The sequence below is a fragment of the Myripristis murdjan genome, chromosome 3, assembly GCF_902150065.1.
Source record: "Myripristis murdjan chromosome 3, fMyrMur1.1, whole genome shotgun sequence".
NCBI classification, from domain to species: domain Eukaryota; kingdom Metazoa; phylum Chordata; class Actinopteri; order Holocentriformes; family Holocentridae; genus Myripristis; species Myripristis murdjan.
The window spans coordinates 21,955,560-21,983,362 of NC_043982.1; the positions used below are offsets into that span (position 1 = coordinate 21,955,560).

The 27,803-nt window shown below is 43.1% G+C and overlaps 1 protein-coding gene across 1 annotated transcript in view; it reads right to left on the reverse strand.

Moving 5' to 3' along the window:
- celf6 (CUGBP Elav-like family member 6) overlaps window positions 1-27,803 on the reverse strand; it is a 167,165-nt gene that overhangs the window by 51,473 nt on the left and 87,889 nt on the right. The window contains exon 3 of the mRNA XM_030082062.1: window positions 9,272-9,320. Coding sequence (XP_029937922.1) covers window positions 9,272-9,320 — 49 coding nt within the window. The remainder of the gene's footprint in view (window positions 1-9,271; window positions 9,321-27,803) is intronic.

The following is a 27,803-nucleotide window of genomic DNA, read 5'->3' on the forward strand; positions in this document are numbered from 1 at the left end:
TCTACTGCCGGCGCTGGAAAGGTGGTGTCAGGCCTTCATCTGGAGGTGAAAAGTGCCCTCCCCTCCCCCACCACTACTACACTACCACACTTCTCCGTGCTCCTGTAGTCACGCCTCACACAGCAGGATTCCTCAAACCCAACAGCCGAGCCTAGTACTACTGGTCATTGCTACTCCTCTGCCCTTGGAGCACCAGGCCTGGAGGTGAGCGAGAACCCTGAGGAGAACAGCATGAAGACAGCCACATGTACCAGAGACTGAGATTTGGTGGAGACATACAGACAGCAGGACAGACGCAGATATTCAGCATCAACTGGGGAACCGTGTAGCTGTAAACTTGGCGCTGAACAGGTGTTAGAGAGAAATGAGCCTGACCCCTGCCTGTGGCTTCAAAGGTGAGACATGAAGGGAGACGGAAACATGCTTGCAACACACCTGACTTCACTTTGATTGTCCCTCCATCTTTCCTATTTTCACAGAGGTATCACTGTTACAACTTTAATGGGGGAGAGTGCACTTTTACAGGCCTCCTGTGGTGTGTTAATGTTTTGGGACAAAAGTCTCATTTCGGTCCTGGCCCGAGGAGATCTAATGGCGGCTTTACAAGGCTAATTAACAAGCCATGAGCGAGGTAATGAACTTTCCAAATGTGCTGGCAAACGCAAAAATAAATTACACCCTGGTGAAGGCGTTAAAGGAAGTGTGAGTGTACTTCAGAGCCTTCCTTTGGGAGGGCCACAGTGAGAAAATGAATTTGGAGCTGCTATCTTTTCATTGCCTGACCTGAGAGTCTCTCTCAGCCGGCCCACTGCATGCCCTGGCCAGAGTATAGATCGCTATTAATTAGTCCACTTTGCACCTGTCTCCAAAACAGCCCTTATTGGATTTTGCAAGTTCCCTCTCATCTCCTATGGCCACTTGCGAGCTTTAAATTGGCATTTTTATGAATATGAATAAATATCTTGTAATGCGCCCTCTGCACAAGGAGATATCTGCCTGAATCCAAAGAGTTCTCCATTAAAAGTGGAGAGTGTAGAAAAAAAAAAAAAATCAATGACTACTGTGTTAAAATACAATCATGCATTTGCAATAAGAGAGGTGAGGACTTTTCTATGGAACTGACTTAGGATATAGTGGTATGACAAAACTCTTTGAGCTGACTGTTTGACCTCTTCGTACTTATCTCTTATTGAGAGGGGCTCATCTTATCCTTTTAACAGAGCTGAGCCATACAGCTCGAGAACAGTTGAGCTCTACAGCACCACTCTGCTCTACTCTGAATAGACCTTTGTAATCGGCACTTTCAAACCTTGCCACTACTTTAAAATAATGGTGTGCGTGTGTGTGTGTGTGTGTGTGTGTGTGTGTGTGTGTGTGTGTCATTTAGACAGTTCTTTTTGGATTCTCAGATCTGCTTAAAATGAATAAAATTTTATTAGCTGCTTCAGGGTTTCATAAACCATTTAAATGTGCTTGTTTTAATGTAGTGCATAAAAATCAGTACAGGTTTGTATCGTGATATTAGTTTTCACAACACTCTATCGGTTCCCTTGTATCAATATATGTCTCAATTATGAACTTCATTTTTGTATGATATGTTATGATATTTAAATTTTAATTCACGATGTGCATTGTGCTAATGTTTTTTTTTTTTTTTTTTTTTTTTAAATTGATATGGTCATTTTGAATAAAATATTTTTGAGTCAATTTGAAATCCAATTTAACATATAATATGTTGTACTTTTTATAAGTCTACCCAGGTCTTTTGCAGTAGGTTGTATTTTAAGCTCTATTTCTACGTTTTACGTAAATTTTGTTGAGTATACCAATACATTATGATAACAATTAGATGTACTGTGGTATTCGTTGTATCGTGAGGTCCTTACCCATACCCAGCCCTAGTTTGTGGGTCTACGTGTGTGTACGTGTGCTTTCATATTGCTTGTGTACATAAGCCTGTGAAACAAGCACAGAGTTATGTGCATATACTGTATAGGATGAGAGGTTTAACATCATTTTCCAGCCTAGTGCAGCTTGTGCACACACAGACATCGTCATCCACTCATCTCTTGTTTTGTTTCTCCCTAGTGTCTCATCTCCTGACTGTAGGTGGGAGTAATTGCGTGGAAAATGGCTCCATGTCAGTCTCCAGCCATGTCCAAACTGAGGTGACATGTGGACAGCCCTGTTATATGAATGCAAATAAAAAAGGGAGATCAAAAAAGTTATCAAAACACTACTGACATCTGACAATTGCTTGTCTCAGGAAGCCTTTTCATTTCAGCGCCCGGTATATTAAAAATTAATGGATTTTGCACACACGCCATATGCTGTCAAGATTGATGCTTCTCTCTCTGGAATAAAGTGCTACTTGTGTTGTAGGCTACAGGATGTGCGTATAGATTGAGCTTTTCTTCCCCAGTCTGTCTCCTTTTGTTTCTCTCTGTATCTTTCTCTAAATCCCTTTTTTGTCTTTTTCTCTGTTATCCCTCCCCCTACTTTTTCTCTTAAGGCAAAGAATAAGTTGCCGTGACGTCTACTTTGCTAAAGTTTCTGCTTTTGTTTGCCAATAATGGGAATATTCTCTTTAAAGAATTACTCTCTTGCTGCTGTGTTGGTGGTAAATATGTTTTTTTTTTTTTTCCTTTTTCTTTTTTCATCGTTATGATTCTATCACTTACGGCCTGCTGGCAGTGGTGGGGGAGGCTTGGTAGTAGTAAGTGTTCAGAAACATGGACAGCTGCATCCAACGATAAAAGATTCCTGCTAGGCCGCTGGGTGCATTTCAAATGCAGAGTAATGTTCCAGGCAGCACAACAGAGGAGTTCTGCTGCTGATGGACTCATTAGAAAAGCCTGATGCTGGTAAGATGCTGCCTGGGAGGCCCGCCACCAGACACATTCACACATGCAGACATATACACCAAGTGTACATAACGACAGCCTCCTAATAAATCTGTTTTCCATGACCTGTGTCTCAAGGCTACAGAAGTTTTTTTTGTTTTTGTTTTTTTTTTTCTTTTTTCTCCTGCGGCCTCCTTTTCCCTCTATATCTGGCCCGTCTGACTGATAAGAGGTGAAAATCAATAGGGATCATAGTTTTCAGCTGGATTCACATGATCAGTTTATGGCAAGGATTATGTTTAAAGCATTCAGTCAACAATGAAATTTAAACAGTCCCACATGCTTTAGTAGCTTTTAAGGTATTGAGTGTTTATCATATATAACAACTTTTTTTTTTTTTTTTTTTTGTCTAAATTCAAGAAAAGGGCGCTTCTTGGGTAACATTAATCGTGCACAGATTAACAAAAGAAGGAAAAATATAGGGTGTTCACACTGAAAAAAAAAAATGAAAACTGTGACAACAATGAAAAAAATGTTCCAGGGAAACCAAAAGTAAAAAGCAATGGTCACAATAGTAGCAACTAAAAAACCTATTTTGACCACTTCTGTCTTCATCAGGGTATGAGCATTAATCTTGTTTAGTTATTTATCAGAGGTTTCAATCTTTGGCTTAACAATTTATCTTTTTTGAAACGATTCTGTTAGATTTGAGATTTTAACCATAATTTGTGTCAACAAGTCAGTTCAGTATTTTTAATCAGCATTTGGTCATCTCTGTTGTAAAATAACATTGCATATTGCATGTTTAAATTTGTACTATTCCATTTCATCAGACCACTAGAATGCATCGAGAGAACCAACAAGTTTGTATGCAAACCCACTCCTCTCATCCTCCCTCCCTGCCCTCCCTCCATCCTCACTATACAGAGATGGTTAAGGAGAGAGATGGTGCAAATCCCAAACATTTCCTATATTGTGTCGCCTGGATGCAGGTGATGCTCTCAACACTGCTGCCTTAGGAGACAAGCTGCAGGGCTTGTGCCTATTCACCTCAACATACCTGAGTGGTCTATGACTGATTCTTATGTCTCATGGGCACTAAAATAAATATTGAATCCATTTTTCATACGCACATATCTTAACAACATTCTGCCACTAAACTGGTATTTTTCAGATGAACAAATCAGGAGAAAAGTGAGTTTGTTTGAGCTTTGCTTTTTCAGCTAGCCAATATCTGTTGGCACTCGCTACTGCAAACATGCGTTGCGAGGCAGGGAAAAAAAAGCCGACTGCATCCATTAATGAGACAGCAAATGTATTCCATTTTCTTAGTTTTGGTGCCAGTGGTAATGCATCATCGTCTTTTATTGGAGTGTCTTTGGTATACGTCACATCAGTATGAAGGCCAGACTAGGACAAACCTTCCTAAGCTCTGTGCTGCATGCTAGTAGCTAGACTAAACTGACCATAGGAAATTTTGGTTCTTCTTTTAGAAGAGGAGGGAGGAGCTGTCTGTGGTGCAACTTTTGGCAACAAATATTTGAAATATTTGAGGGCAAAAGGGCTGAAAACAGCAACATGGCTGGTCTGAGCGTGCTGATACTGGATTGAATCATTTCACATCTGAAGTCCCCATCAAGCACACATTAGTTTCAGGATTGCTGATAGGTGCATGACTTAAGACTGGAGAGCCTTGCGAGTTTGTTAACTGTATTTAAAAACTACCCAGACAATGTGTATCTACATATATGCATTACCTTACTTTTTTCTTTTTTTTCTTTCTTTTTTTTTTTTTTTTTTACCAATAGCTGTGTATATTCTACCCAGCTACCAGCTCCGCATGCCACAAGAGAACTAATAGCCCTAATTCATGTAAGAATTCAGATTAAGACAGTCTTGATCCTGCACACAAAACCTTTCTGCTGCTTGTGCCCATCTGATATATGCCAGTGGATAATCCAGAATAGTAAGGCGGTAATTGGAATAATCAAAGGGGAACAAACATTCAAATTGTCAGTGTATCGCACACAATAAGAAGATACAGCTTTCCTGTTTGTAAATGCATTACTCATACTGCTGGAGCTGTCACTTCCATTTACCCAGGGGAGTGGGAGGGGAGCTCTAAAGCTTCTGGTATGCGTGATCAAAAACCAACATGTAACAATGGAAGAAACTTAGGAGAAATTGCCTGTTCTAATTTCTAAACATCTAATGTCTAAACATTTTCCCTCCTCCCTTTTTCTGTATTATTGCCATGGTAAAGTGTTGTCTGATGGCCAGGCCCAATCATGGAGCTCTGCAATGAAGCAATTTGAGTAAATGCCTTGCAAACCTTAAATCATTACCCTGCCATCCTCACCCTTGCAAATTCCTGCATTCTTTTGTCTGCCCATGTCTCTGTAAGAGTCAGCGTATCTCTTAGCACATGCATACCCACCGCTGCTGGGGTTCTTCTTGACTTTTTCAGAGTTTTGCATGATCGTGTCCAGAGGCAGAGAGGGATCTTTTGGCTTCATTTGCATGTAAAGTGGAGCATGCTCCTCTGTGGGCGTGAGGTGCCTCTAGACAGCCCCTCCCCTGTGGCCTGCCAGACTGAGCCAGCCAGCAGCCCTCACTCTTCCCTACCTGCTGAGGTGGGGCATGACAGCACAGCGCGCAACATCTTGAGGTCCTGTCAATCTCTCACCTCCCCGACTGGGGTCAACCTTCTGAGGAGAGGCGAGTTGGCAAGGACAAACACAACCCATATACAATGACTCCCCTCAGCCAGACAGACAAAGAGCACAGACTAGACAGAACACTTGGCCAAGATATTAAAAACACTCACACGGGGCTGCTGAGTATCAAATATGGGGACTGTTCTGCTCCTGGCACTGTATAAATAACCAGTAAAACAAAAGTATGGAGAGCTAATAAACAAGTGGGGCAAGGAGACGGTGTAGATAAATGCAGTGAGAGTGGCACTTTGTGAAAAAGTCGATGTTGATGGAGGTTGCTGGGCATTTCAGGAGAGTGTTGAGACCATCTTATCAGAGTTAATAAAAGGAGAGGGTGTTGCTGGCTGACCCATCATCTCTCTTCTCATCAGTGTGGTCTCCAGTCTCACGGCAGTGGCTAGAGGAGTGGGACCCGGCTCCAAGATTGTGTTTAGATAATGGCCATCTCCAATCATAGATAATCTGGCCCCATCTTTTCTTCACAGACACAGCGGCAGACAAGGTCAGGGGGAAAAAGATTCCTGGCGGGGCGAGGAGAAGATAGGGATGGGGCGGCTCTGAGATGATTTACTGCTGAGATTCACTCAGCTGCCTCCATCACCCTCCGTTAACTTTCTCATCCTGTCGTCTCTTCTCCTCTTGCTCTTTTCGTCTTCCATCTCTCGCTCTCTCCATCCCTCCATGGGCCTCATACTGAATCCCCAACTCTCTCTCTCTATCACTCGCTTCATCTCACCTCTTGCTCTGCACTACAAATAAGAGAGATGGAGAGAAAGCAAGAGAGGCAAAGAGAGAGAGAGAGAGACGTCCACTTCCCCTCATTTCTGCCTCCTTTGGGTTGAAGCAAATTGCTTGGGTTTCATGTGGCGATATAAGACCACTAAAGCACTGTCCACAAACGTAGTGAGCAGAGGATCCATGCCTCAATTGTCTCTCCATATCTCTGAATTGGTATCATGGCTCAATAGAGTTGGGCAGAAAAAAAAAATCTGGTGTTAAGCACATCAGATAAATGTGGACTTTGTGGGGAAGAGGTCGGCTGAACCAAGAAACAGAAATAGATTTAAAGGCTGTGAAGTTCTCCTCCCATGCCTCATTCTTTTTGATAATCCATGGAAAAAAAAAAAATAATAAAAAAATAAGACATGAGTCATTCTAATAGACAGCCAGAGAATTAGCTCCATGATCCACAATGGCAGCCTAGCAGCAAGATTATGCGGCGCCTGGCCCCCCTAGTCATTTTCTGAGCTCTGGTTTTACTTCTCCTCCTGACACTTCCATATCCCCGGAGAGAGGACGTCTCTCAGGGAAGGCAGGCTGGGGGTGGGTGTGTGGGAGGCTGGGGTGGCTGCTGGAGCCTCCAAAACGACTAATGGCTCCTAATGCCTGCAGAGTCACGTAATCGAGACCCCTTCACAACTTCCCATGACAGATAATTGCTGATGTCTTGGTAGTGATAAATGTGACTCCATTCCAGAGGTGCAAATGTCCCGGTTTAGCCCTGGGTTTCAGTGCAGCCAGTCTAGGGGCCCCACTGGGAATGGTGTAGCTGACTAGCCCTCAGTCTTCCAGAGATGAATCCGTTGCTGCTCCCTCTCCTCTAGTCAGCTCTAGCTAGGCTGTCTATTTTCCTTTAACCACAGGCCTTCATAGTAAATCTCATTTCATTGTCAGCCACGACTGTGGTTTACTTCCCCGGCCTGTCTGCTGACTTCCTGTTGCCATTAACGCTCAATATCTCTGTTGGGGCCTGTCTGCTTGGTCTTATTTCATTCTGTGCCGCGTCCTACTCTGTCCTCCCCTATAGAAAGTTCTTCTGACAGACTAGCAGGGACTGCGCCAACCTAAAGAGCCCTCTGTATTTCATTCACACCTCCTGTTCCTCTCCCTTCTCTCTCTGCTGAAGAAAGAGTAGTAATTGATATCGGGACCCATCCATCCTCCCCTCTTAAGCCCAGAGATCCAATTTATCTTGGTGAGAATGCCGATTGGCTCTTGCCCAAGCCTTGTCGGTCAGACTTTGCCTGTTTTTAGATGGCCGTTAATTAAAGTGACACCATGACAAAAATAAGATCTAAACGGGGGTGTGTGTGGCAATAGAAATGGGCCATCTGATTCACACTCGACCACGTAAATCAGCAAAGTGGCTCAGTCTAATCTGGCCCAGGCAGTGTAAATCACCACACTGAAATACAGGCACAGTCACAGACACAGACCGGCCCAATTAGATCTAATTCCACCCATGTAAATCTCTAACTGGCTTAATCTGCATTAACCCCAATGATGTTAGCCACAAATGGCTTTAAAATGATCTAGTCAATCACCATGTCAGTCAAACTAAAGACGAAGGAGGGAGGCCATGCAAAACCATCACTGTGATACCAAAGCACAACTGCGAACTTTAATGTCATAATTCATGCTTTGATCGAGCATGGTGTTTCAATAGCATCGAAAACAAAGCATCTGAGTCCACTTTTAGCAGAACACTGTCATTAAACTGGGGTGAGCTCCTTCATAAAAACCTGGCCAGCATGTTGCAAGAAAATGTGGGTGATGCAGGAGATCAAGTGGGAATCTCAAATCACACATGACGCATTGAATCAGGCTCAAATTACTAGTAGCCATGAAAGTGATAGATAGATAGATAGATAGATAGATAGATAGATAGATAGATAGATAGATAGATAGATAGATAGATAGATAGCCATGTTTTATTGTCATATAATTAATTTAATTTGTCTTTCTTTCTTTCTTTATTATTGAAGTGTAACCAATGGTTACCTCTCATTAGTATCTGAGTTTCCTATTGCAGCTTTTAAAATGGCAGTGTCAGTTTTAGACTATTGAAATAGACAATTTTTAACTAATACCCGGTAAATGTGAACGTATTCATGAAAAACACTGATATTGCATGTACTATGATGCCATTCTGTTCCAAAATCATGAAACCACAACACAACTGAAAAAGTTATATGTGTGTTTGTGTGTTTGTGTGTGTGTGTGTGTGTGTGCTTGTGTGTGTGTCTGTGCATATACAAAGGCATAAGCATATGTGTGTGTGAGTGTGTGTACGTGTGCATTTGTGTGGCTGTGCTTGTGCCTTGTGTGTACATCTTTATGTGCTTGTCTTCATGATGTGTCCTCCGTCTCCGTGTGTAGGTATGTGTGTGTGTGTGTGTGTGTGTGTAGGTATGTGTGCGTGTTTGTGTTTGTGTGTGTGTGTCTGTTTGGGGTAAATCCCAGAGCCTCTCCTCTGTAATTAGGCTTCAGTATTACTTGGATGAGACTGAGGGATGGAAATCCTTCTGTCCATCTCTTCCATTCTCCTTGTTTCTCCCTTTCTCTCCCTCTCTCTCTCCCTCTCTCTCTGTCTTTCTCGTCTTTGAACCTTTCCCAGTGACAGTGAACCTGAGACAGCCCCTCTGCTGGCACAGATGGGAAGTCAATAGAAGCAAGTGACCTATATTAAGGGCTACTCTACTAATTCCCAGTGTGTCTCAAGTGAGGGCAGAATATTAAGGATTGCGTTTGTGAGGCATAAGTATATATTGGGTATATATGTGGGTGTTTATGTGTTTATATACATATGTTTATGTGTGTGTGTGTGTGTGTGTGTGTGTGTGTCTGTGTCTGTGTCTGTGTCTGTGTGTGTGTGTGCATGCATGTACATTTAAGGGGGTGTGTAAGGGAGACCAGGAGAAGGTTAATTACCTCCTCGTCCTTCACTGTCGGCTGGCTTCACCTGGATGGGCCGGTTCATCTGGGGGGAGAGAGAGAGAGAGAGAGAGAGAGAGAGAGAGAGAGAGAGACGGAAGAGGAAGAGAGGGGAAATCCCAGGTTAGCAGGAAACAATGAAAGCAACACCTACAACAATATGGGCAGAGGGTGTTGGGGGAGAGGAAGGGGGTAAACGTGGCACTGCTCCTGAGTTAATGTCCTGAGTTTGTCCCGCTCTGTGAGCTAAACACAAAAATCAAACAGTGATGCTGTATAAATCTGTGTGGCACTTGATGCCAGCATGTTTAATTAATCCAGAGCACTGTCTCCAGAGATGCCTGAATTCCCCTCACAGTTCAGCAGAATTAGCACTTTTCAATGACAGAGCCACACTGGGTGTCATATGGCACTTGGAGATTAATGCCATTACATCAGCCACTCCCAGTCCCATAGGGAGAGGTCTTTTCTGGCTGGCCCCTACACTTCCTGGCTCCAGACTCAAAGTCCCACTCATCAGCCATATCCTGCTTATCCCTGACCATCTACACTCCCTCTTTATCTGCCTCTGGCCCTCCATCCCTTCCTCCTCACCTCCCTCATCATCCCTCCCTCCCGCTCCCTTCCTCTACCTAGAAACCCTTTTGAAACTCATGACCAATATGCCACTAGTCCGGTCAGCCCAACCCATCCCACCCCACCTTGCCCCAGCATCCTCCTTGAGGCTATTGAAAGACACAGAAAAGCATAGCTGTGAAACAGCTTGTGAAAGGTTAACAGTGGGGGATCGATAAACAACCTCTGAAGATCCATTTCACAGTGAGGTGAAAGCAAAACGTCGCCGAGCTAACATAAAAAAAAGAAAAAAAAAAATCCTTTTAAAAACTGCCTGCCATGAATAAAAACTCCCTTTTGCTCCCCTGTCTATGGTTTCATTTTTTCCTCACTCTTGCTGGAGTTTGAATATGAAAATAGACGAACACTCGATCTTGTGCCTTCTCCGAAACAGGAATAATATCCCCTCACTTTCTCTCTGTGAAAAGGGTGGGAGTTAAGAGCCACCCTCAAAAAGCCTTGCTTAGGGAGGCAGCCCACGCATGTCATATTGGCACTGTGTTTTGCTGCCTTCAGTCAGCAGGAGACCTATCTTTCTAACTAGGCCATGAAGACAGGACCAATGTGTGTGTGCCAGTGAATGGCACAGGGCACTGCCCACTCGGATCAGTCAGTCAGGGCAGCGCAGTGGGTGTAGGGCCCTCAGGCGATGCAGCACTTGACAGCAGTTGACATGAGCCCGGACCATGGCCAAATATAGACGTAAGACTGGTGGACGTGTAGGGACAAGCGTATACATGGTGACACCCCTGGGACGTAATGTACTTGCCTGGCAAAATGCTGTGACACTGGAACAAAGCTTAGGGAGACGGAGGACACATCATGAAGACAAGCACATAAAGATGTACACACAAGGCACAAGCACAGCCACACAAATGCACACGTACACACACTCACACACACATATGCTTATGCCTTTGTATATGCACAGTCACACACACAAGCACACACACACACACACACACACATACACACACATACACACACACACAAACTTGTCTCCGTGCAGCTGTAAATGCTAACTGACACGTAAACACTTTGAGGCAATGAGGTAAATATACATCATCTATTGTTGTTTTTTCCCCAGGGTGGACACCTTGGATAGCAGTTAATTTTGTTGGTGCAACATCTGACCGTCTTTGCATCACTCTCTGGTCTTAGGATGTTTCTGAGGCAGCAGGGTTGACCAATGGATAGATAGACCATCCTGTAACAGGAAGTTCACATGCTTGATCCCTGCAACGATCAGTGTATGTATATCTTTGATGCATCCTTGAGTAAGACACTGATGGGAGGACTCACTGACTATGTTAACAGGCTCACTCACTCACTCACTCACTGTACACATTAGGAATGCTAACCGGTGGCCGTTTGACTGGTTGTTGACCGTTTGAACTTTAACCGAATAATCTTGTCGGTTAATTTTAAGGCCGAACGTGTCGTCGCCGACACAAATGCGCATGTCATATTGTAAATACCGTAACTTCCGTAAAGTTTGCTCTATCGAAAAAATTCCAACTGTTCCTGAAAGCTAAGAAGTTGCTCACGAACCCACATGCAGTTTAGGCGACGGGACGCTCTGCCGGGCTTGGATTACGTCATTACGCTCAGAGCTCAGCTCGGTAGAGACAGACCGGAGAAGCGAGCCAAGCTTATGGTGATCACGTAGAGTTTTGAAAGTATGTCATGCAAGTCTGCAAGAGTCATAAAACCACCAAGCAGACTCATCGAGGAATCTGGAGACAATATTTTTCACGAGGAGAGAGAGAGTTCTTCTACACCACGGTAAGCAACATGCGTAAATTACATAATGTTTGTAGGATATCATGAGGGGACATCCGTGGTACAGAACGGACACGGTCGCGTTCTTGACTGTCTGTAAACTTTACAGAAAGTCAAATAATATTCTCAGTTAACCGAAATAAACCGATTAATGAGGCCCAGTGGTCGACCAAGAAAATTTTCCATTTTCACCATCCCTAGTATACATGCATGCTTGAAAAGAATAATCTGTCTAAACCAACTAAAAACGAATCAGTTGTCAACTGTACATACATTAGGGAACATGTGACTAACCGTTCACATGTTTGGTGATTGGAAGGAACACATTTTTGATTTGTGTAAGGCCTCCAATCCTTTTCTTCAACAGCCACTGTTGAGCTTTGTACCACCACCTGCACACTAACTGATTGTTGTGTAGCAGACTAGTATAGCAAGCCATAAGGCTCAGTACATGTAGTTTTGCCATTTGTGCTTAACGCCATCAGTAGGAAATGTGACAAACCTGCCGCACTACTGCAAATACTTTCTGTTAGCAAAAAGACTGTAAACCAGAATTTCCAAGAGCAGAACGTGTCTATCTACCACACAAAAATCATGGTGCTCTGATAAATAGTTACTGTTTGAAAAAACGAGTGGCATTTGTAAGGACCATTTTCATTGCTAAAAAAAACGGTAAACTTGAACTACTTTCCTTCCTTTTTATCATGGACTTTCAAGTGTCACAAAAGATATTTATAGCCAAATTACATTTTCTGATATTAACAAAATCATGTTACACAGCTCTGCTAATGGTAGCTCCAACTGCTTCTTTGTTGCTTCCTTGTTAGCTTGCAACTGCAGCAAACACTGAATGGGGCAGGTGGATTGGACAATGACGTTAGGCAGATGTTGCCAGGCAAATTCCTAATCTTTATTTTTATCCACCATCACTGAATGGTTGTTTTGAGTACAAATGTCTTTGCCAAAACTAAAAAAGGCAACTTGGTCTTTTAAAACTGAAAACAAGGATGAAGAGGATGGAAAGTTACTGTTGTCCCTTGTGTAGGCTGGGTCAAGTTCTGATGTTTTGGCTACAGCCATTACTCTATTGGTTCTGAGTAGGAAGCAGAGCTCGCTGACTCACGGAGGCTCAGGAAGGATGTAGAGGTAGTTTTCTAAAGTGATTACAAAGTCCTGCGGGTGTGTTTCATGTCATTCAGGGTCTAATTGACCCTTAACATTATCATCATAATTGTCATCTTCTTACAGACTAAAACTCTCAGACAAGAGCTGCTCTGTCTACACTTATTTTTGGCAGCCATCACACTGCACTGTCCGTGTGTGTGTACCTGTGGGAGCTCAGGTAGAGTGGGGCGTTGGTGTGTGTGAGTGTGCTTTCTAACCACTTGTCTAGATTGCAAGCATATCAGACATGTTTTTTACTCACACTTCTCATGCAACAGATACGCTCTTAATTTAATCTGCTGAGACTCATGCAGGCGCATGTCTCAGCAATAAAGCATTTATTTGAACTTCAAGTCAATTTTCCTTCATTTTGCGCACATAACTACAGTTATTGTGTTTTGGGCTCTGAGCGCTTACAAAACATGGGTGACCTATGCTCAACACTCTACCTGAACGCCTCCTATGTAGACACACAGCTGGAGCACTCGCTGCTGCTGCTCTCCTAAATGTGCTGCTCATGTTGCACTTTCGGTCTAGACGAGGGGTAAGGACTTAAGAGGAAGGTGGATCCTTTTCTGTTTAGTCAGGAGTTAAAGCGTTGTAGGTTGAGGTAGGTGCATCTGTGTGTGGTGAGGGGAGTTCAGGCTGAGTGAAACATTAGGTCTAGCATAAAAGAGTTCAGGTAGCCTGGGGTCGCTGTCTGGTGATCAGTCACTCTCCACGTCTTAAATGGCAGCAATTGGTTAGGAGGCTCCATTAGTAGCCTCTGAGTCGCTGGGGCAACAAGAGTCATTAGATGGCTCAAAGTACACTTGGGGTTGCTAGGCAACCAAGCGGAGCAGGCCGGTGGCCAGGCAAGACAAGGCAAGCTGGACGTCGGTCTGCGGGCTGTTAGCCAACCAATTGGCACTGCTTTCTTTCTCCATGGGCCTTTTTTCTTTACGTGGTCCGAGGAGGTCATAGAGAGATGGGGGGGGGGGGGGGTCTCAACTCCCAACTTCCAGCATGTCCCACTTTCATGACTTTCATGTCCTCTTTTAGTGAGTGTGACCTGTGACAATGAGTTTCAGAACAACTTCTGCTGCAGCTCGAAGCCAAAATGTGGAGTTGTGCAGCACGCACATGCACATGGCAGTAGTTAGCAAAGATGTAGCTGTTACATTGTGGCATCCTTCACAAAATATATTTCCTCATGCAAACAGAGGGAAAGACCCTTTCTAGCGCACAAGCTGACTGCACAAAACTCTTCAAATTCACTTTGCTCTTTTTTATCCCACCTTCTGTCCTCTCTCTCGCTCTCTCTCTCTCTCTATCGCCCTCACTCTCTCACACACATGCACACATACACAGGCACAAAGAGTCTTGGGGCTCAATAACAGCAGGTGGCTTAGGTGACATTTTAATCCCTTATTACTGAGTGCAGGATTAGCCAACAGATCAAGGCAGAGTTAATTATATGAATTCATCAGAGGCTGGGCAAAGAGGCGGCCTGTTCTCCCCTTGGGCCAGGATACCCCCCACCCACTCCCAACTCCACCAACACACACGCACATAAACACACACGCACTGACAAGTGACGTTCTGTCTGTCTGAAAAACTCGCTAGTGCAATACCAGCAATGCAGTAGTGGACACGTAAGCATGCACGGTGGAGCCTCCAGAGATGCTGTAAGACAAATGACATCTGCTACCCTCCCATTGGGCCCTGGAAAATGAACTGCATAGAGTAGACACTGGAGAGAGGAAGACAACAGGCTTTTTTTCATGCTGCAGATGTGTGGCTGCTGAGGCTGAAAGGAGTTCAAAGCCCCCCCTCCCCAACACATACACACAGACACACACACACACACACACACACACACATACACATGTGTGCGTCTTGCTTTATCTTTGTCTCTCTCTGCCCCTTTGGCCTCCAAAACCAATATGCTTCCCACCACAGCCCCTTAATGGGTTGATCAATGCTGACAAATAGGCAGCTCATGCTGTCTTGCCTGGGAACTCACTGCTCTGTGCCTGTGTGCTGCTGCACTTAGAGAGGCCATCTCTCTTTCTCCCATCTCTCTCTCTCTCTCTCTCTCTCTTTCTTTCTCTCGCTCTCACCCTCTCACTCACTTTTTCCCTCTCCATCTTTTCCCCTCCTTCATGCTCTATTTCCTTTTTGTCTATACATTCCCCCTTTTTTAATCCCCAGGGGCAAATCTATATTTTTCACTCTGCTATGATGAATCAAAGTTAGCTGAAGTCACGGACGGGTGGAAAACCAACAACGTGGAAGAGAGGAACTCGCTTACATTTTCCAGTAAAGGTTCGATTGTCTAAGTTTCAGTGCAGGCTTGTGCTTGTCTGTGAGTGGTGTATGTGTGCATTTGTATCTGTCTGTATCTTTGATTGATAACAGAGCAGTGGAGAGAGAGACAAGGACACAGCTGGCCTTTGACCATGTTTACATCCCAGTGAACATCACTGCCCACAAAGTATGTGAGGATGCCTGCTGCTGTACATCTGCCAGACACTAAATACTTCATATATATATATATATATATATATATATATATATATATATATATCTGACAAGTGGATTGATACCAAAATCATCTCTGTTTGTGCCTTGGGTAGTTAGCTGTTAGCATTAGCATTCAATATGCAAAAATAAAGGCAGGCAAATAGTTTATCCAAAGTATAAACATAGACTTTAGGCTAATCCCATAGTTGGTTCTTAATTCATAACTGGTAGATTCATAGTTTATGAAAACAAACTACAGAACAACTTATGAAACAACAGCTCAAAAACTGTAAGCTAACAAACAAAGCTAAAAAAAACAAGCTATACTTTTGCTAAGCCTCCAAATTTTTCCCATTACATATTTTGATTATATTTCAGCATCTATCCATTTACCATATTTATTTGAGACACAAAATCTCTGCCCTGTGCGATTACAACTATTTCTGAACAGTCAATAAAATATGTTACATCAAAAATGCAGTCTCCATGGTTACCTTATTGGCAGCTATCACTTCTGGTTTCGTCTGTCTTCACTGAAAATGCTGTTAGGCAGACTAGACTGCCTCTGTTTTGGCAGCGCATTGATGAGAGAGTCTCACATTCAGTGTAATTGATTTAGGCATATCAGGGTTGTGTTCAAGGTCTTGGTAAGTTACAGAAAATGCTGTGAGATCCATGTAGGTCATTAAGAAAAAACAACTTTGTTTTTTGACGGCTGCTCCCATGACATATGGATATAGTAAGGTGATATTGTAATTTCTGTCAACTGAGGGCATATCCAAGATAAATTAATTATTCATTGTATTATTATAAAGGGTCTAAATAGTTAAATAATGCAAAGTTTTCTGCATAAAGAAGTTAACCAGAATGTGACAGATAAAGTTGCAGAATTTTACCAAGATTATCAGCTGGAAACACAAAAGATTTTGGTACCAGTCCTCTCATCGGCTATAGGATAAGATGTCCAGCTGGCCAAACTTCCAAAACATCACCATAGTGCTCTTGATGTACTAAATGTCAAGTCACTGTGAATATGAGTGTCAGCTAAATGAGTAAAATATAAAATGTAAGATATTTCCAAGGGGTGGTTTAACAAGGCTGTAATCAAAATTAGCTTTGACATAAAATCTTTTATAAGCCTCTTCAGTAGTCAAATATTGGCAATTTATATAACTGTGAAACAATTTGGCAAGACATATTTTCAGGTGTTTCATTTTATTTCATCATGGCAAAACTGTACGTACCCATTCTCCCTTTACTTGGCTTTGTGGGTCTGATCCTGATTGGTTGCCTTAATACTTCAGGCAACCAATCAAAACACAAGCCAATCCAAAACATAAGCTCACTGCCCTCTAAGTAAACTCCATTTGAATAAAAATGACAGCGAAATTCCTGGAATGTAAAATATTTGCAGGGGATAATTTAACAAGGCTGATATCATAAAAGCTTTGATGTAAAAGCTTTTATATGCCTGTGACACAGTGAAATATTCAATGTATATGAATCTAAAACAAATGACTAAAGTGTCTTTGTCTTTTCTGGCATTTCATCCCACCCCCTCTCTTTTCATCTCACTCATCAAATACCCTTTTATTTTTCAAGACATCGTGTACCTCTCTCTTGATAAGCCATCCACTGTTTGATGCCTCTGATTATGATTCTGCTGTTCCTCCTCCATCAGAAAATTCATTTGAGCTGTTGACATCATTTACAGCCTTTTAAACACAATTAAAGATGTTTAACGCAGGCTGCCTTTTCTTACAGAGCCAGCAGCAGGGAGAGCCAGCAGCGCTGAGACTGAGAAGCCTCTTTCCAAAATGAGCTATGTAAGGATACTATAAGATCCTGACCTTTGACAGTTTTAAGGACACTACTGTAAATGTCTGTTTATATTCAATATTTAAGAGTATTTCAACATTACATTCAATGGAAGCCACCATGAATAAGATGTCAGCTAAATCCTTAAAAAATAGGAATATAAAACAAGATATAGATCATTTTTAAATAAGTGAGGCATATGGTTCTTAAGAAACAAACAAACAAAAAATAAATAAATAAATAAAATAAATAAATGCTTCTTGCTAAAGGGCAGTAGATAGCTAATAACAGCATTTAACTAACTCCTTGACAAACATTTATGTCCTTTATATTGTACAATATGTTCAGTTTTTTTTTTCTTTTTTATGTGCAGCATTCTGGAATAGTGGTGTTCAGCTTTATCTCATAAGCAGCTGTAAGCAGCTCACCAATTTGGCAGCTTGTATTGTGCCAGCCCACATTAAATGCTTTCTTTTTAAAAGCAGTAGTAGTAGTGATTTGCTCTGAACAGCATGCAGGTTTTTACTCCAACCAGCCACGACACTAGGTGATTTCATCAGGCTGATTAGTTCCTCCTCTCTAGCTGAAGGTGCACCAATTAGTTAAATCACCTTCTTGGTCATTTGTTGGACTAAAAAGTGAAGTGTGTTGACAAAGATATTCAATAAAATATAAACATAGTGGACTCAATGTTGCCTTCCTGACATTATTACATCATTGCGATCGTCATGCTCCTTCCCATCACTTTGCTCTGCCATGGAGTGGCGCCTGGTGCTGCCAGCACAACAAGGCCTTAAATCACCAGCTAGACTCTTCTGTGGTTTCTCAGTGGTGGAATGAGCTATGAAACTCCATTCAATCCACAGAGTCCCTCTCAATCTTTAAGAAAAGGTTAAAAACCCTGCTCTTTGGGGAACGCCTTCTCACCTAATGGATTGTGTAATAAAAAAGAAAAAATGTCCTTTATGTCACTTGATGTTGTTGTTCTCTCCTTGATAGATCTTTGCTTGTGGTGTATAAAAATCTCATATGTATGTTGCTTTGGATGCAAGTGTCTTGCAGATGTGAATTGTAATTATAATTGTAATTGCTATACGGGAAAACCACAGAGCAGAGGCAGACTAGTATGGCGAGCCATAAGGTTCAATATGTGTAGTTTGGTTGTTAGTGCTTATTGGCAATAACATGCATCAATGGGAAAATTGAGAAACTTTCCATTCTCATGTAGATATTTTCTGTCTATGGTCAAAACAAGCAAGCTTTTCCAAAAACTCACAGTGTTGTCCATATACTGAAAAAAAATCATAGTGTTGTGACTTATAGTTACACTGTACTGTATTGCACCACTAACATCAGCCTGCAACTGTTATTGGGCCCCCTGCCACAAACAACAAATGGGGCAAATACAACACACAAGTGTCCAAACTTTCTTTTTATACACCATATTTGTTTTTGGTCCTCCACAGATCATTGTTGCCCATTCCTGTTCTAAAGGATAATTGTAGCAACAAATTCCTTGAAATTTTTTGAAGAAAAAAAAAAAAAGACGCTTTAAAAGATTGAGTCCTTTATATGCTTAGGTTCATGCAATACTCTTTTTATACATGGTATTTTTTTTTTTTTTAACATAAAATCTTTTCTTAGTGCATCTCACTGGGAGTGAGTTCAGTGATCTTGTACAGGCTTTGCAGCACCAGCCCAAATTCCAGCTTCCATCACCCATCGCTCACAAGTCAGGATATCCTGCCCCTTATTTCTGTGCAGAAGAGAAACAAGGCCAGTACAACGGGAATGAGTCTTTCTCTCAAATTGGTGTGCAAGTTCGCAGTATCCTCCCTCTGTGGCTGGTGAGTCAGGAGAGGTCGGGCCTATTGGCAAGCGTGTTGGAGGAGATGGGTTGGAGCCGGAGCGATCACACAGTGCCTGTCTCCCTCGACAACACATGAAGGAGGGCTGTGTCTGCTTCACTGTGAAGAAGAGGGAGAGGGGGTACTGACAGCTCGAGAGAGGGGGGCTGGTGAGGTGCAGGCTATTTTTAGCCCTGAGTCTGAGCTCCTATTTAAAGACAAGGTGCTGATGGGGGGGCAGCAACTGCAAATAAGGGCGGTTGTATCTAGCTAAAGTACTGTTCCCCTGTGGGGTGCTGAGTCGTCGTAGGGGGGAACATCTCTGTGTTTGTGTTTTGTCTCTGTAATCTCCGTCCTGTTCTCCATAATTAGCTGACAATTGATTCCCCCTGGGAGGAAGGTTTTGGCTTTTAATTTATCTCTATAAACCCAGCATTGGCTTTTTGGTCCTCCGAAAGGCCCAGGTGAACATCTAAGCCGATCTATGTCACCTGTCCTGCTCGGCTTGGTCCGGCCCCATCCAGTTTGCATTCATAATATCCCAGTTCTCCCTTCCAACTTTTATTCTCACTCTGCTGGTGCCTGGCAGGCCTCCTCTTGAGGTGAAACAGAAGCAGACAAGAGACAGAAAGTGGATGAGAAATCTGGCCATCATCTTATCCTGTTCTCCATAAAGCCTCCATTCTTCCTCTGACTGTAGATGGATCACCATATAGATCACCACAAACCAATGGCCACCACACTACATTACATTTATGGCCCCCTTTTCTCCTCCCTATCTTCCTCCCTTGCTTCTACCTCCTCCTCCTGTGATGGGGAGGGTGGAGAGAAGGACATTGGGAGAGGGGGTAGGGGTGCATGAGGGGGGAGGGCGGGGTGACGATTTGACATAGTGAGACAAGACTAACAAATTAGTCAAAGTGACAGGGAGCTTTATGAGGCCTGCTCTTGTGAGGCGGCTGCTCTCTCTCTCTCTCTTATCTCTCTCTCTCTCTCTCTCTCTCTCTCTCTCTCTCTCTCTCTCCCTCCTATCTTATTTTTTTTTTCTCTGGGGTGCAGGAACACCATGCCAGGGCCATGTCTATGTATGTGCATGTGTGTGGTATATATTTGTAGATTTGAGGGGGGAGAACAGGCAGGAAGTATAGGGAAGGAAATGGGGGAATACAGAAGAAAAAAGAAGTGTTGAGGAACTGGTGGGTAACTGAAGAAAGAGAGAGGAAGAGGGAGAAATGCAAGGGACAACAGGCTCGGTGGGTGTTCACATCTATTACTACAGTGGATGAGCGACAAGTGTTGCTCTAGTCTCCAGGAATCTGTCAGTTGTAGGCATGTCTATGTATAACCCCACACACTAACATGCTCACACAGCTCCTCTGAATGTCTGTAGTCTCCGTTTCGAAACCCCAACAATATCTGCCATTTTCTTCTGTGCATCATTTGTTTTATGTCACAACCCCAGCAGATTGACACAGAAACATCTTAAAGACCCAGGAACTTTAACATCACAATTATGAGCATTTCCTCCATGTTCTAGGTAGGAACCAATGCTGTGTTTGTGTTTGTTGTGGGACTCAGAGACAAGCTCTCTGATTTGTAAGCTTGAGTTGCCATGCCTGCGTGTCATAGCACATTTGCATAAAGTTGAAGATTTTTCCCTTGTCACTTCACTTGGTGTCGGCCAATTGCTGATGTCTTCTCGTGTCACCAGCTGCCATTTGAAATTACTGGCTTACTGTCATCAACTTTTGTAGTAACAGGTGTGAAGATGGGGTTAGGGACTGGGAGAAAAGAAGACAGAGGTTATGCCTTGCACTAACCAAACCAATAAATTTGTTAAATATTTCTGATGGCCTGTCATAATGTAACCATCTTCTTTCTCAACAGATTGAGATGTAATGAGAATGAATAACTTTTTAATGCTAACAGGCGTAAAGAGAAACTGATGGTAATACTTGCAAATTAGCTGAATCCCAGAAGTACCTGGATCGACCATGTGCATCTATAAATGTCCTGCACTGAACAGGAAGACTTTAATGTGTTTGGACCACCATGAAGTGCATAATATTTAATCCAACATGTATGCTGAGTGCTTGTGCCTATGGATAAGTCGGTGGAGAAAACCACTCAAGTTGTGCACAACATATATACATACACACACACTTACACACACATACTGTATAGTAAAAAAAAACACTCTCCACCCTCCCACCTCTGCAAACAGTACACAAACAAAAAGCCAGAGCAGAGATCACAACAATAACCAGGTACGTCCCGGGAGCATCTATCACTCGGCAAGGCCGCCATACAAATGTTCCCGAGTCAGGTCGGGAAAACAGCCTAAGTGGCTCATAGTCTAAAGAGGAGTGGAAGAGTAATAATAAGTGGAAGGTAATGACACACCATGCATCTGTCAGATTTATGAGTGTGTATCCTCCTCCGCTCCTCTCATATACCTGGCGGCTGGGTCTCCGCCCGAGCACAAACACACAACAGCACTGATGAGAGGAGTCACCAGAGAGTGATCACTGGGCACAGGGCAGAAGGTAAAGGGGAGCTGGACTCACTCTGCCATGGGCAACGACAGCATCCAATCGAGCAGTAAGGGGTCAGAGCGGGCCCACAGAGATACACCTGCCCATACACAAACACATACACTCTCACACACTCACCATGGGTAAACACATGCACAAAAACACACAAATATGGAAATATGAAGTCAGTCTGAGAGCTAGTTTAGGCAGTCAGCTCAAGTCTCTTTGCCATCACATGATCTACACTATGTCCACGACAAGTGCTCCATGCCAATAAGGGGGTTTATTTAAAACAGCAAAGTGCTCTAATTCACCCTCTGCTCCTCTGTGCTGCTGCCTGCTGCTACGCTGCTGCTGCAATCTTCACTCCAACCTCCACCCCAGCATCCACCTGTAGGCTCTGATTGTAAGTCCCTCAATAGGGGGTTAAGAAACCTTTTGCCGCTCCCTGTTTCTCTCGACTTGCTGAGGCATATGCTCACAGGCAGTGCTCAAATCAGAGCCCATACACCACAATGATATTACTCAGTATGCACATTTCATTGGAATGTATTAACACATTCAAGATATGAGGAAAACATCACACACAGACGTACACTCACACTGGTCACTCAGTATCACACATGGTAGAGCCCCACTGACAAAAAGATACAAAAGGTACCTTGTTTTCTCACAGTGTACAGCAAATAAGTAGCACCAAACATCAGACCAAGACCTATATAAGATCTGACCAAGCCTCTAACATTATGCTGAAAGTATTGAAAACTGACTGGTTCTGCTCACAGCAAACAAGCGCCACAACTGGTCTAAACCTGTATAATTTTTCATTGCTTTAGCTTGCCAGTTGTAGGTATGAATGTTACTAAGAGAAAAAAATCAATGTGGCAATATCTTCTAACATGTAAATGCATGAGCACATGTTGTGTGAAGCATAGATGCTCTGGATAAGTGGTTCACAAACTGGTTCTGTATAGCGTTCACGCTAAAATCCTTATACATTATGCACACACACACACACACACACACACACACACACACACACATACAACTACATACACATGATCTACTGATGAAATGTGATACTGAACTGATGTAATGTAAGGTACACACAGCATGCATGTAAAAAGGTACATATACTGTATACTACCACATAAATACCCACAGACATACATGTAAACACACACAACTACACACACACACACACACACACACACATACTCTGCACACTGCACACTCCCAGGCTGCTGAGAGTAATGGAAGGCAAGGAGCATAAAGATGCTCATCAAACAGACACTATCATCTTAAATGCTCTCATAAATACGCACAGCAGAACAAACACAGGAATGAAAAAAAAGGAGTGAAGATGTATTGTTATAATCAGCAGCAATGGCCTGCTATTACACACACACACACACACACACACACACACACACACACACCTGCCTCCAGAATACACAAGCACACAAAAACATACACACAAATCCTTATGTGTTCTTGTGCAAACACATAGACAAATGCACATGCACATACACGCACAGGCATGCCTGTAGACTTGTGCCAAGATGTAAGCACACACACACACACACACACACATACACACACAAACACTGCAAGTGCATTCCAAGATGCCGTTAGCACAGGAGGCTGTTTGTGAAAATGATCACATCAATCGAAGTGATAGATAAAAGACTGGGAGCAATTGATAAAGTGCCACAATTATTTGGAAGATGAATGGCTGAATTTGCTTTTGAAATTGGACTGGATTTCAGTGCAATGGAACAGAACTCATCATCATCAATGAGCCTGTCGTTAGATTGCTTTCTGTCACAACCCAGTATCTTCTTGGACAATGGGATCCATCTGGCAAATGGGATCAAATAGACCTACTCACACAGCATCACAGGTGATGTATAGTGACCATGTGTAAAACATATTACATTCTAAATACACAATACATCATCGTCTAGTGGTGTTTTGGTATAAGGTTTGCCTTCACCTTGTATTAGTTTGCTTAGTAGAAATGATGTGAGATGTGAGTGTAAATAGATGTAAGAGGGGGAAATGATGTTACTAGTTCCATGGATAAAAAGAAAAAGAAAAAGAAAAAAAAAAACATAATGTTTTTATGGTCCAAATGAGTCCATGAATCAATATAATGTGTGTGAGTGCAAGATAAATTTAAAGATATAGTGTCTATAGCTTGGTAGCTTGAGATGCACATGCAGTTACAAGCCTGTTTGAACAGTTTTAATAGAGGGTTCATTTATCTCCAACAACACCCTGGTTCCAGGACTTTTTTTCTTTTATTATTATTATTTAAAAGGATATTTGCAAAGTTGCAACTCATAAAACTTGCACTATCGTACCACATAATTTATTTACGACTATAAATCCTTTGGCTTTTGCAGTTATACGCCTCATAATGATGCATTGGTTAACATGGCCTGAATATTTGAGCCACATAAAAATGGTAATAGATTAAACCAGGGGAGTGTGTGCGTGTGTATGTGTATGCATGTGTGTGTGTGTGTGTGTGTGTGTGTGTGTGTGGGAGGAATGGGGTGTGCTATCAGTAAAGAAGTATTACTGCAGCTTACACAGGCCTTAGCACAGAGAAGGGAGCATCTGAATGCACTGCCTCTTCCTTGCATACACATGCACAAAGAAACCAAGAGGGATAAACACAGCAGGAGGTAGGAGGGAAATACAACAGAAGTAATGTATTGTGCTAGAAGGGAGGTGACAAAGGTCTGACGATAGAGAGGATGTGTGTAAACGGGCAGCTATTAAGGAAGAGGAAGGCTGAATGATTGTTTATGCCATAGATTCGCCTGGAGAGAAATTATTCTTTGTACTTAAAGTTCCATATTTACCTTTTTTATCTGCTGCGTCTAGGGTATCTTGTGCATCTACGCTATCTAATTCACTTGCAGATGCACCATAAATCACTTGCACATCTGCTTCGACTTGTAAATCTGTCAAAGAAGATGATGCTGAAGCTTTATCTTTATTTGTTGTATTATTTTCAAAATGTCCAGGTGTTGTAATCTACTTGTATTATCTTCCGCACTCTCTTCTTTCTTAACTGCATCTTTTTCCTCTGCTGCTCTGATGACCCAATTTTCAGCATTGCACTCTGGTCTATTGTATTCTATTGTATTCTAATTTATTCTATTGCATTGTCCCCTGTTCTATTCTAGGATAGTATAGTAAAGTATAGCATAGTCTAGTCTATAGCACAGTGGGGGATTCATGAGGTAAAGGCTGACTAACTCTGACTAAAGCAATTACAGGCAAAACTTAGCTGAAATGTAATTAAAGTTTTCCAAGAATACATGCACAAGAGGGAGCGTAAATACACAGACACACACACGCACACACACATATAGATGCCTACACTGCACCTTTTTCTACCCACACTGGCAATAAAATGAGCCTCTTTCTGCAGTCTGTGAGGTAATGTGTACACTGCATCCTGATATATCCTTCATCATCACATCCAGTCTCTCATTTCACTTTGTCGCTGTTACATGTAACCACACAAAACATCCACACACACACACACACATTGTTACTGTGCGGTCAGTGTCTGGGGGAGCTCTGTGGGGACCCTTGCTGTCAGAGAGCAGACTACAGAGTGTCCCTGGTCCCCTGCTCCACCTGCTGTGACAGCTAATTAGGCCTGACCACCAAGACTGGCCTATGTGGGTGCTGGAGTGGGTGGCACGAAGTGGCATGGAGTGGCATGGCAGGGCATGGCACGGGATGGCATGGGGATAGCTTGGTCAGCTGATGAGGTGCCCAGCCATGCTGTCCAGGGACACACTTAACCCGGGAACACCTACCACGATGGCAGTGCCTTCTCATCTTCGTTAGGCTCGCCTTCAGTCATTAATTATATTCACGCACTTCTATTAGTCCTCCATTTAGGCTAATCAACAAGCAGGACCCTCCGCTGACATCATTAGCTCTCATAACAAGCAGCGGCATTTGTGAACGGGCCCTTCAGAGCCGTTTGTGAACATTAACCCTTCCTCGGCAGTAATGAGGCATTCTGATCTGGGGATGCACCTCAATGCATGTTGTCCTGCTTTTGTCGTACCCCTCCTCCCACACACACATGCAGACACATGCACGCACACACACACACACACACACACACACACACGCACACACACATACACACACACACACACCTCCCTTTCTGGCCTGTTGTTCTAGCACTGCTGTCATTAGGAGGCAGCAGGTGCTAGTGCTAAAGCTACACTTGCTCAGGGCAGACAAGGAAGCTTAAATAGCATGGCAGGAAGTTAACACGGCAAGGGGGCAATGTATTTTTGGAGGTTACGGGATCAAAGGCGCTGAGGAAATGGGATGAGACAGGGCAGCCTAAGCCCTTTGGGTGTGTGTGAGTGTTTGTGACTCATATTATTATATGAGGAAAGGAAGGAGGCACAGGTTGGAGATGGTGACAGGGAGCTCAGCCACTCACTTCGACCAGCAGGGGAGTGTGGGTAGGGAGAACCACCTGGGAGGCAATACTACCTCCTGGGGTATGAGGTGCTGTTTGGACATAAAAGTGAAGTACACACTTGCACATGAACAAAACTATACACCCATGCATGTGCATAAAAATAGACGGTGAAAAGTTTGCCAGTCCTCCTCAGTTAAATGCCTGCTCAACTTAGTGTCAATTGTAATATCACACTCAATAATCTAAAAAAGATTCACCTCCATACACATGCAATAAATTCTTTTCACTGGCTAAGACTGTTTAGTTGTGGGATCCTGTGCTTTCTTTTTACTAATGTATTCTCTGTCTCTCTATTGCTGCATTGAACTACATTTACCTGTGGAATACCTTGCCTCTGTAACTAACCTGGAACCACTCACCTGTGGAGTGAAGCAGGGCGTGAAAAAAAACAACAGCTTAGCAATTGCTGTCTGCTTTACAGATCAAAGAGCATCTTTAATAATTTAACAGATGAGAACCGTGAACCATGCTGAAAATAAGCAGAGTAGAAGAGAAAAGTGCAACAAAGTCAGAAAAACTTTCATTAGGCGCGTGCGCTCCGCTCAAGTCAACTCTGAAGGCACATGGCTAGCCAATTACTGCATCCCAAAACTTGTGCTCAGGGCAAGGGGTAGCCCTCTCTGTTCTTTACTTATTAATCCATGCTAGGCCTGCTGTATAGTGTCCTGATTGACTGCTCATCGTGAAAAATTCATATCACCTTATTCTCTTCCTCTATCTCTCGCGGCTCCCTTGCAACCATCTCTGACCAATACCTGATTCTGTTCTGTCTTCTGAGCTGTAATTTAGAAGGCTATGAATGTAGGGCTGCTCTCTCTGGGCTATTGAAGCCGAGCTGTCTGAAACAAAGCTTCAAAGTTGGCACTGAATAATGTAGCCATGTTGTTAAATGCTATGTGATCCATAGGCAGTGGTGTGACTTTGAACTGTGAGACACTTTGAAGATGTTACTAATAGTGGTGAGTACCTGCGGTGAGCTCACCTTCTGCAGATGTCTCTCTGAGTAAACAGCAAAGTGCAAAGTTATGGATCAGAGATACTGAACCATAACTGTGTTGCCATACCTATATTTGTTTTCTCTTTTGCAACCCGCAATAAATCAACATGCATACATTTGCAAACGCTCAATCATGCATGCACACACGTACAATCTGTGTCAAGGGCTTTGGCACAAAAAGAGTTAACACACTGTTTTCTAGCTCTTATCGGTGCTTGTTAAAGGATAAGAAGAGGAAAAAGTGAGAGATGGGAGGGAGGGGGAGCTAGAAAATGCCATTCGGTGGGGGAGCCAAGTGGGTCTGCTAAACGAGTGGATTCTTATGCAAATACATGCTAATTTATGCGCACAAGGCAGTGGCAGCGCCCGAGGCTGCTTTGATTGGCAGTTGCAGGTCTGTGTGTGTGCTGAGGAGGGACGCTTGGCTCCGGGTGTTTCTGTAAAGTTGGGCACGGCTGCCTCTCCATGTTCAACATGCTCTGGATCCACCGGCTGCACATGTCTGTAGCCGAGCCCCTCTACCGGACTAGCCCCAGCAACCAGCAGGGCTCCCATCCAAAAAACTCTCCACACACCAAGAGCTCAGCTCAGCCAGCTCCAATTCCTCCATGGCTGGAAGCAGCCAGGGCATCATTATAAAATCAATGCCCCAGCTTCATCTTGCCTGGCTGTGTTTATGTGTGTGTGTGTGTGTGTGTGTGTGTGAGCAGGAGGGCCCCCGTTCTGGGCTTGT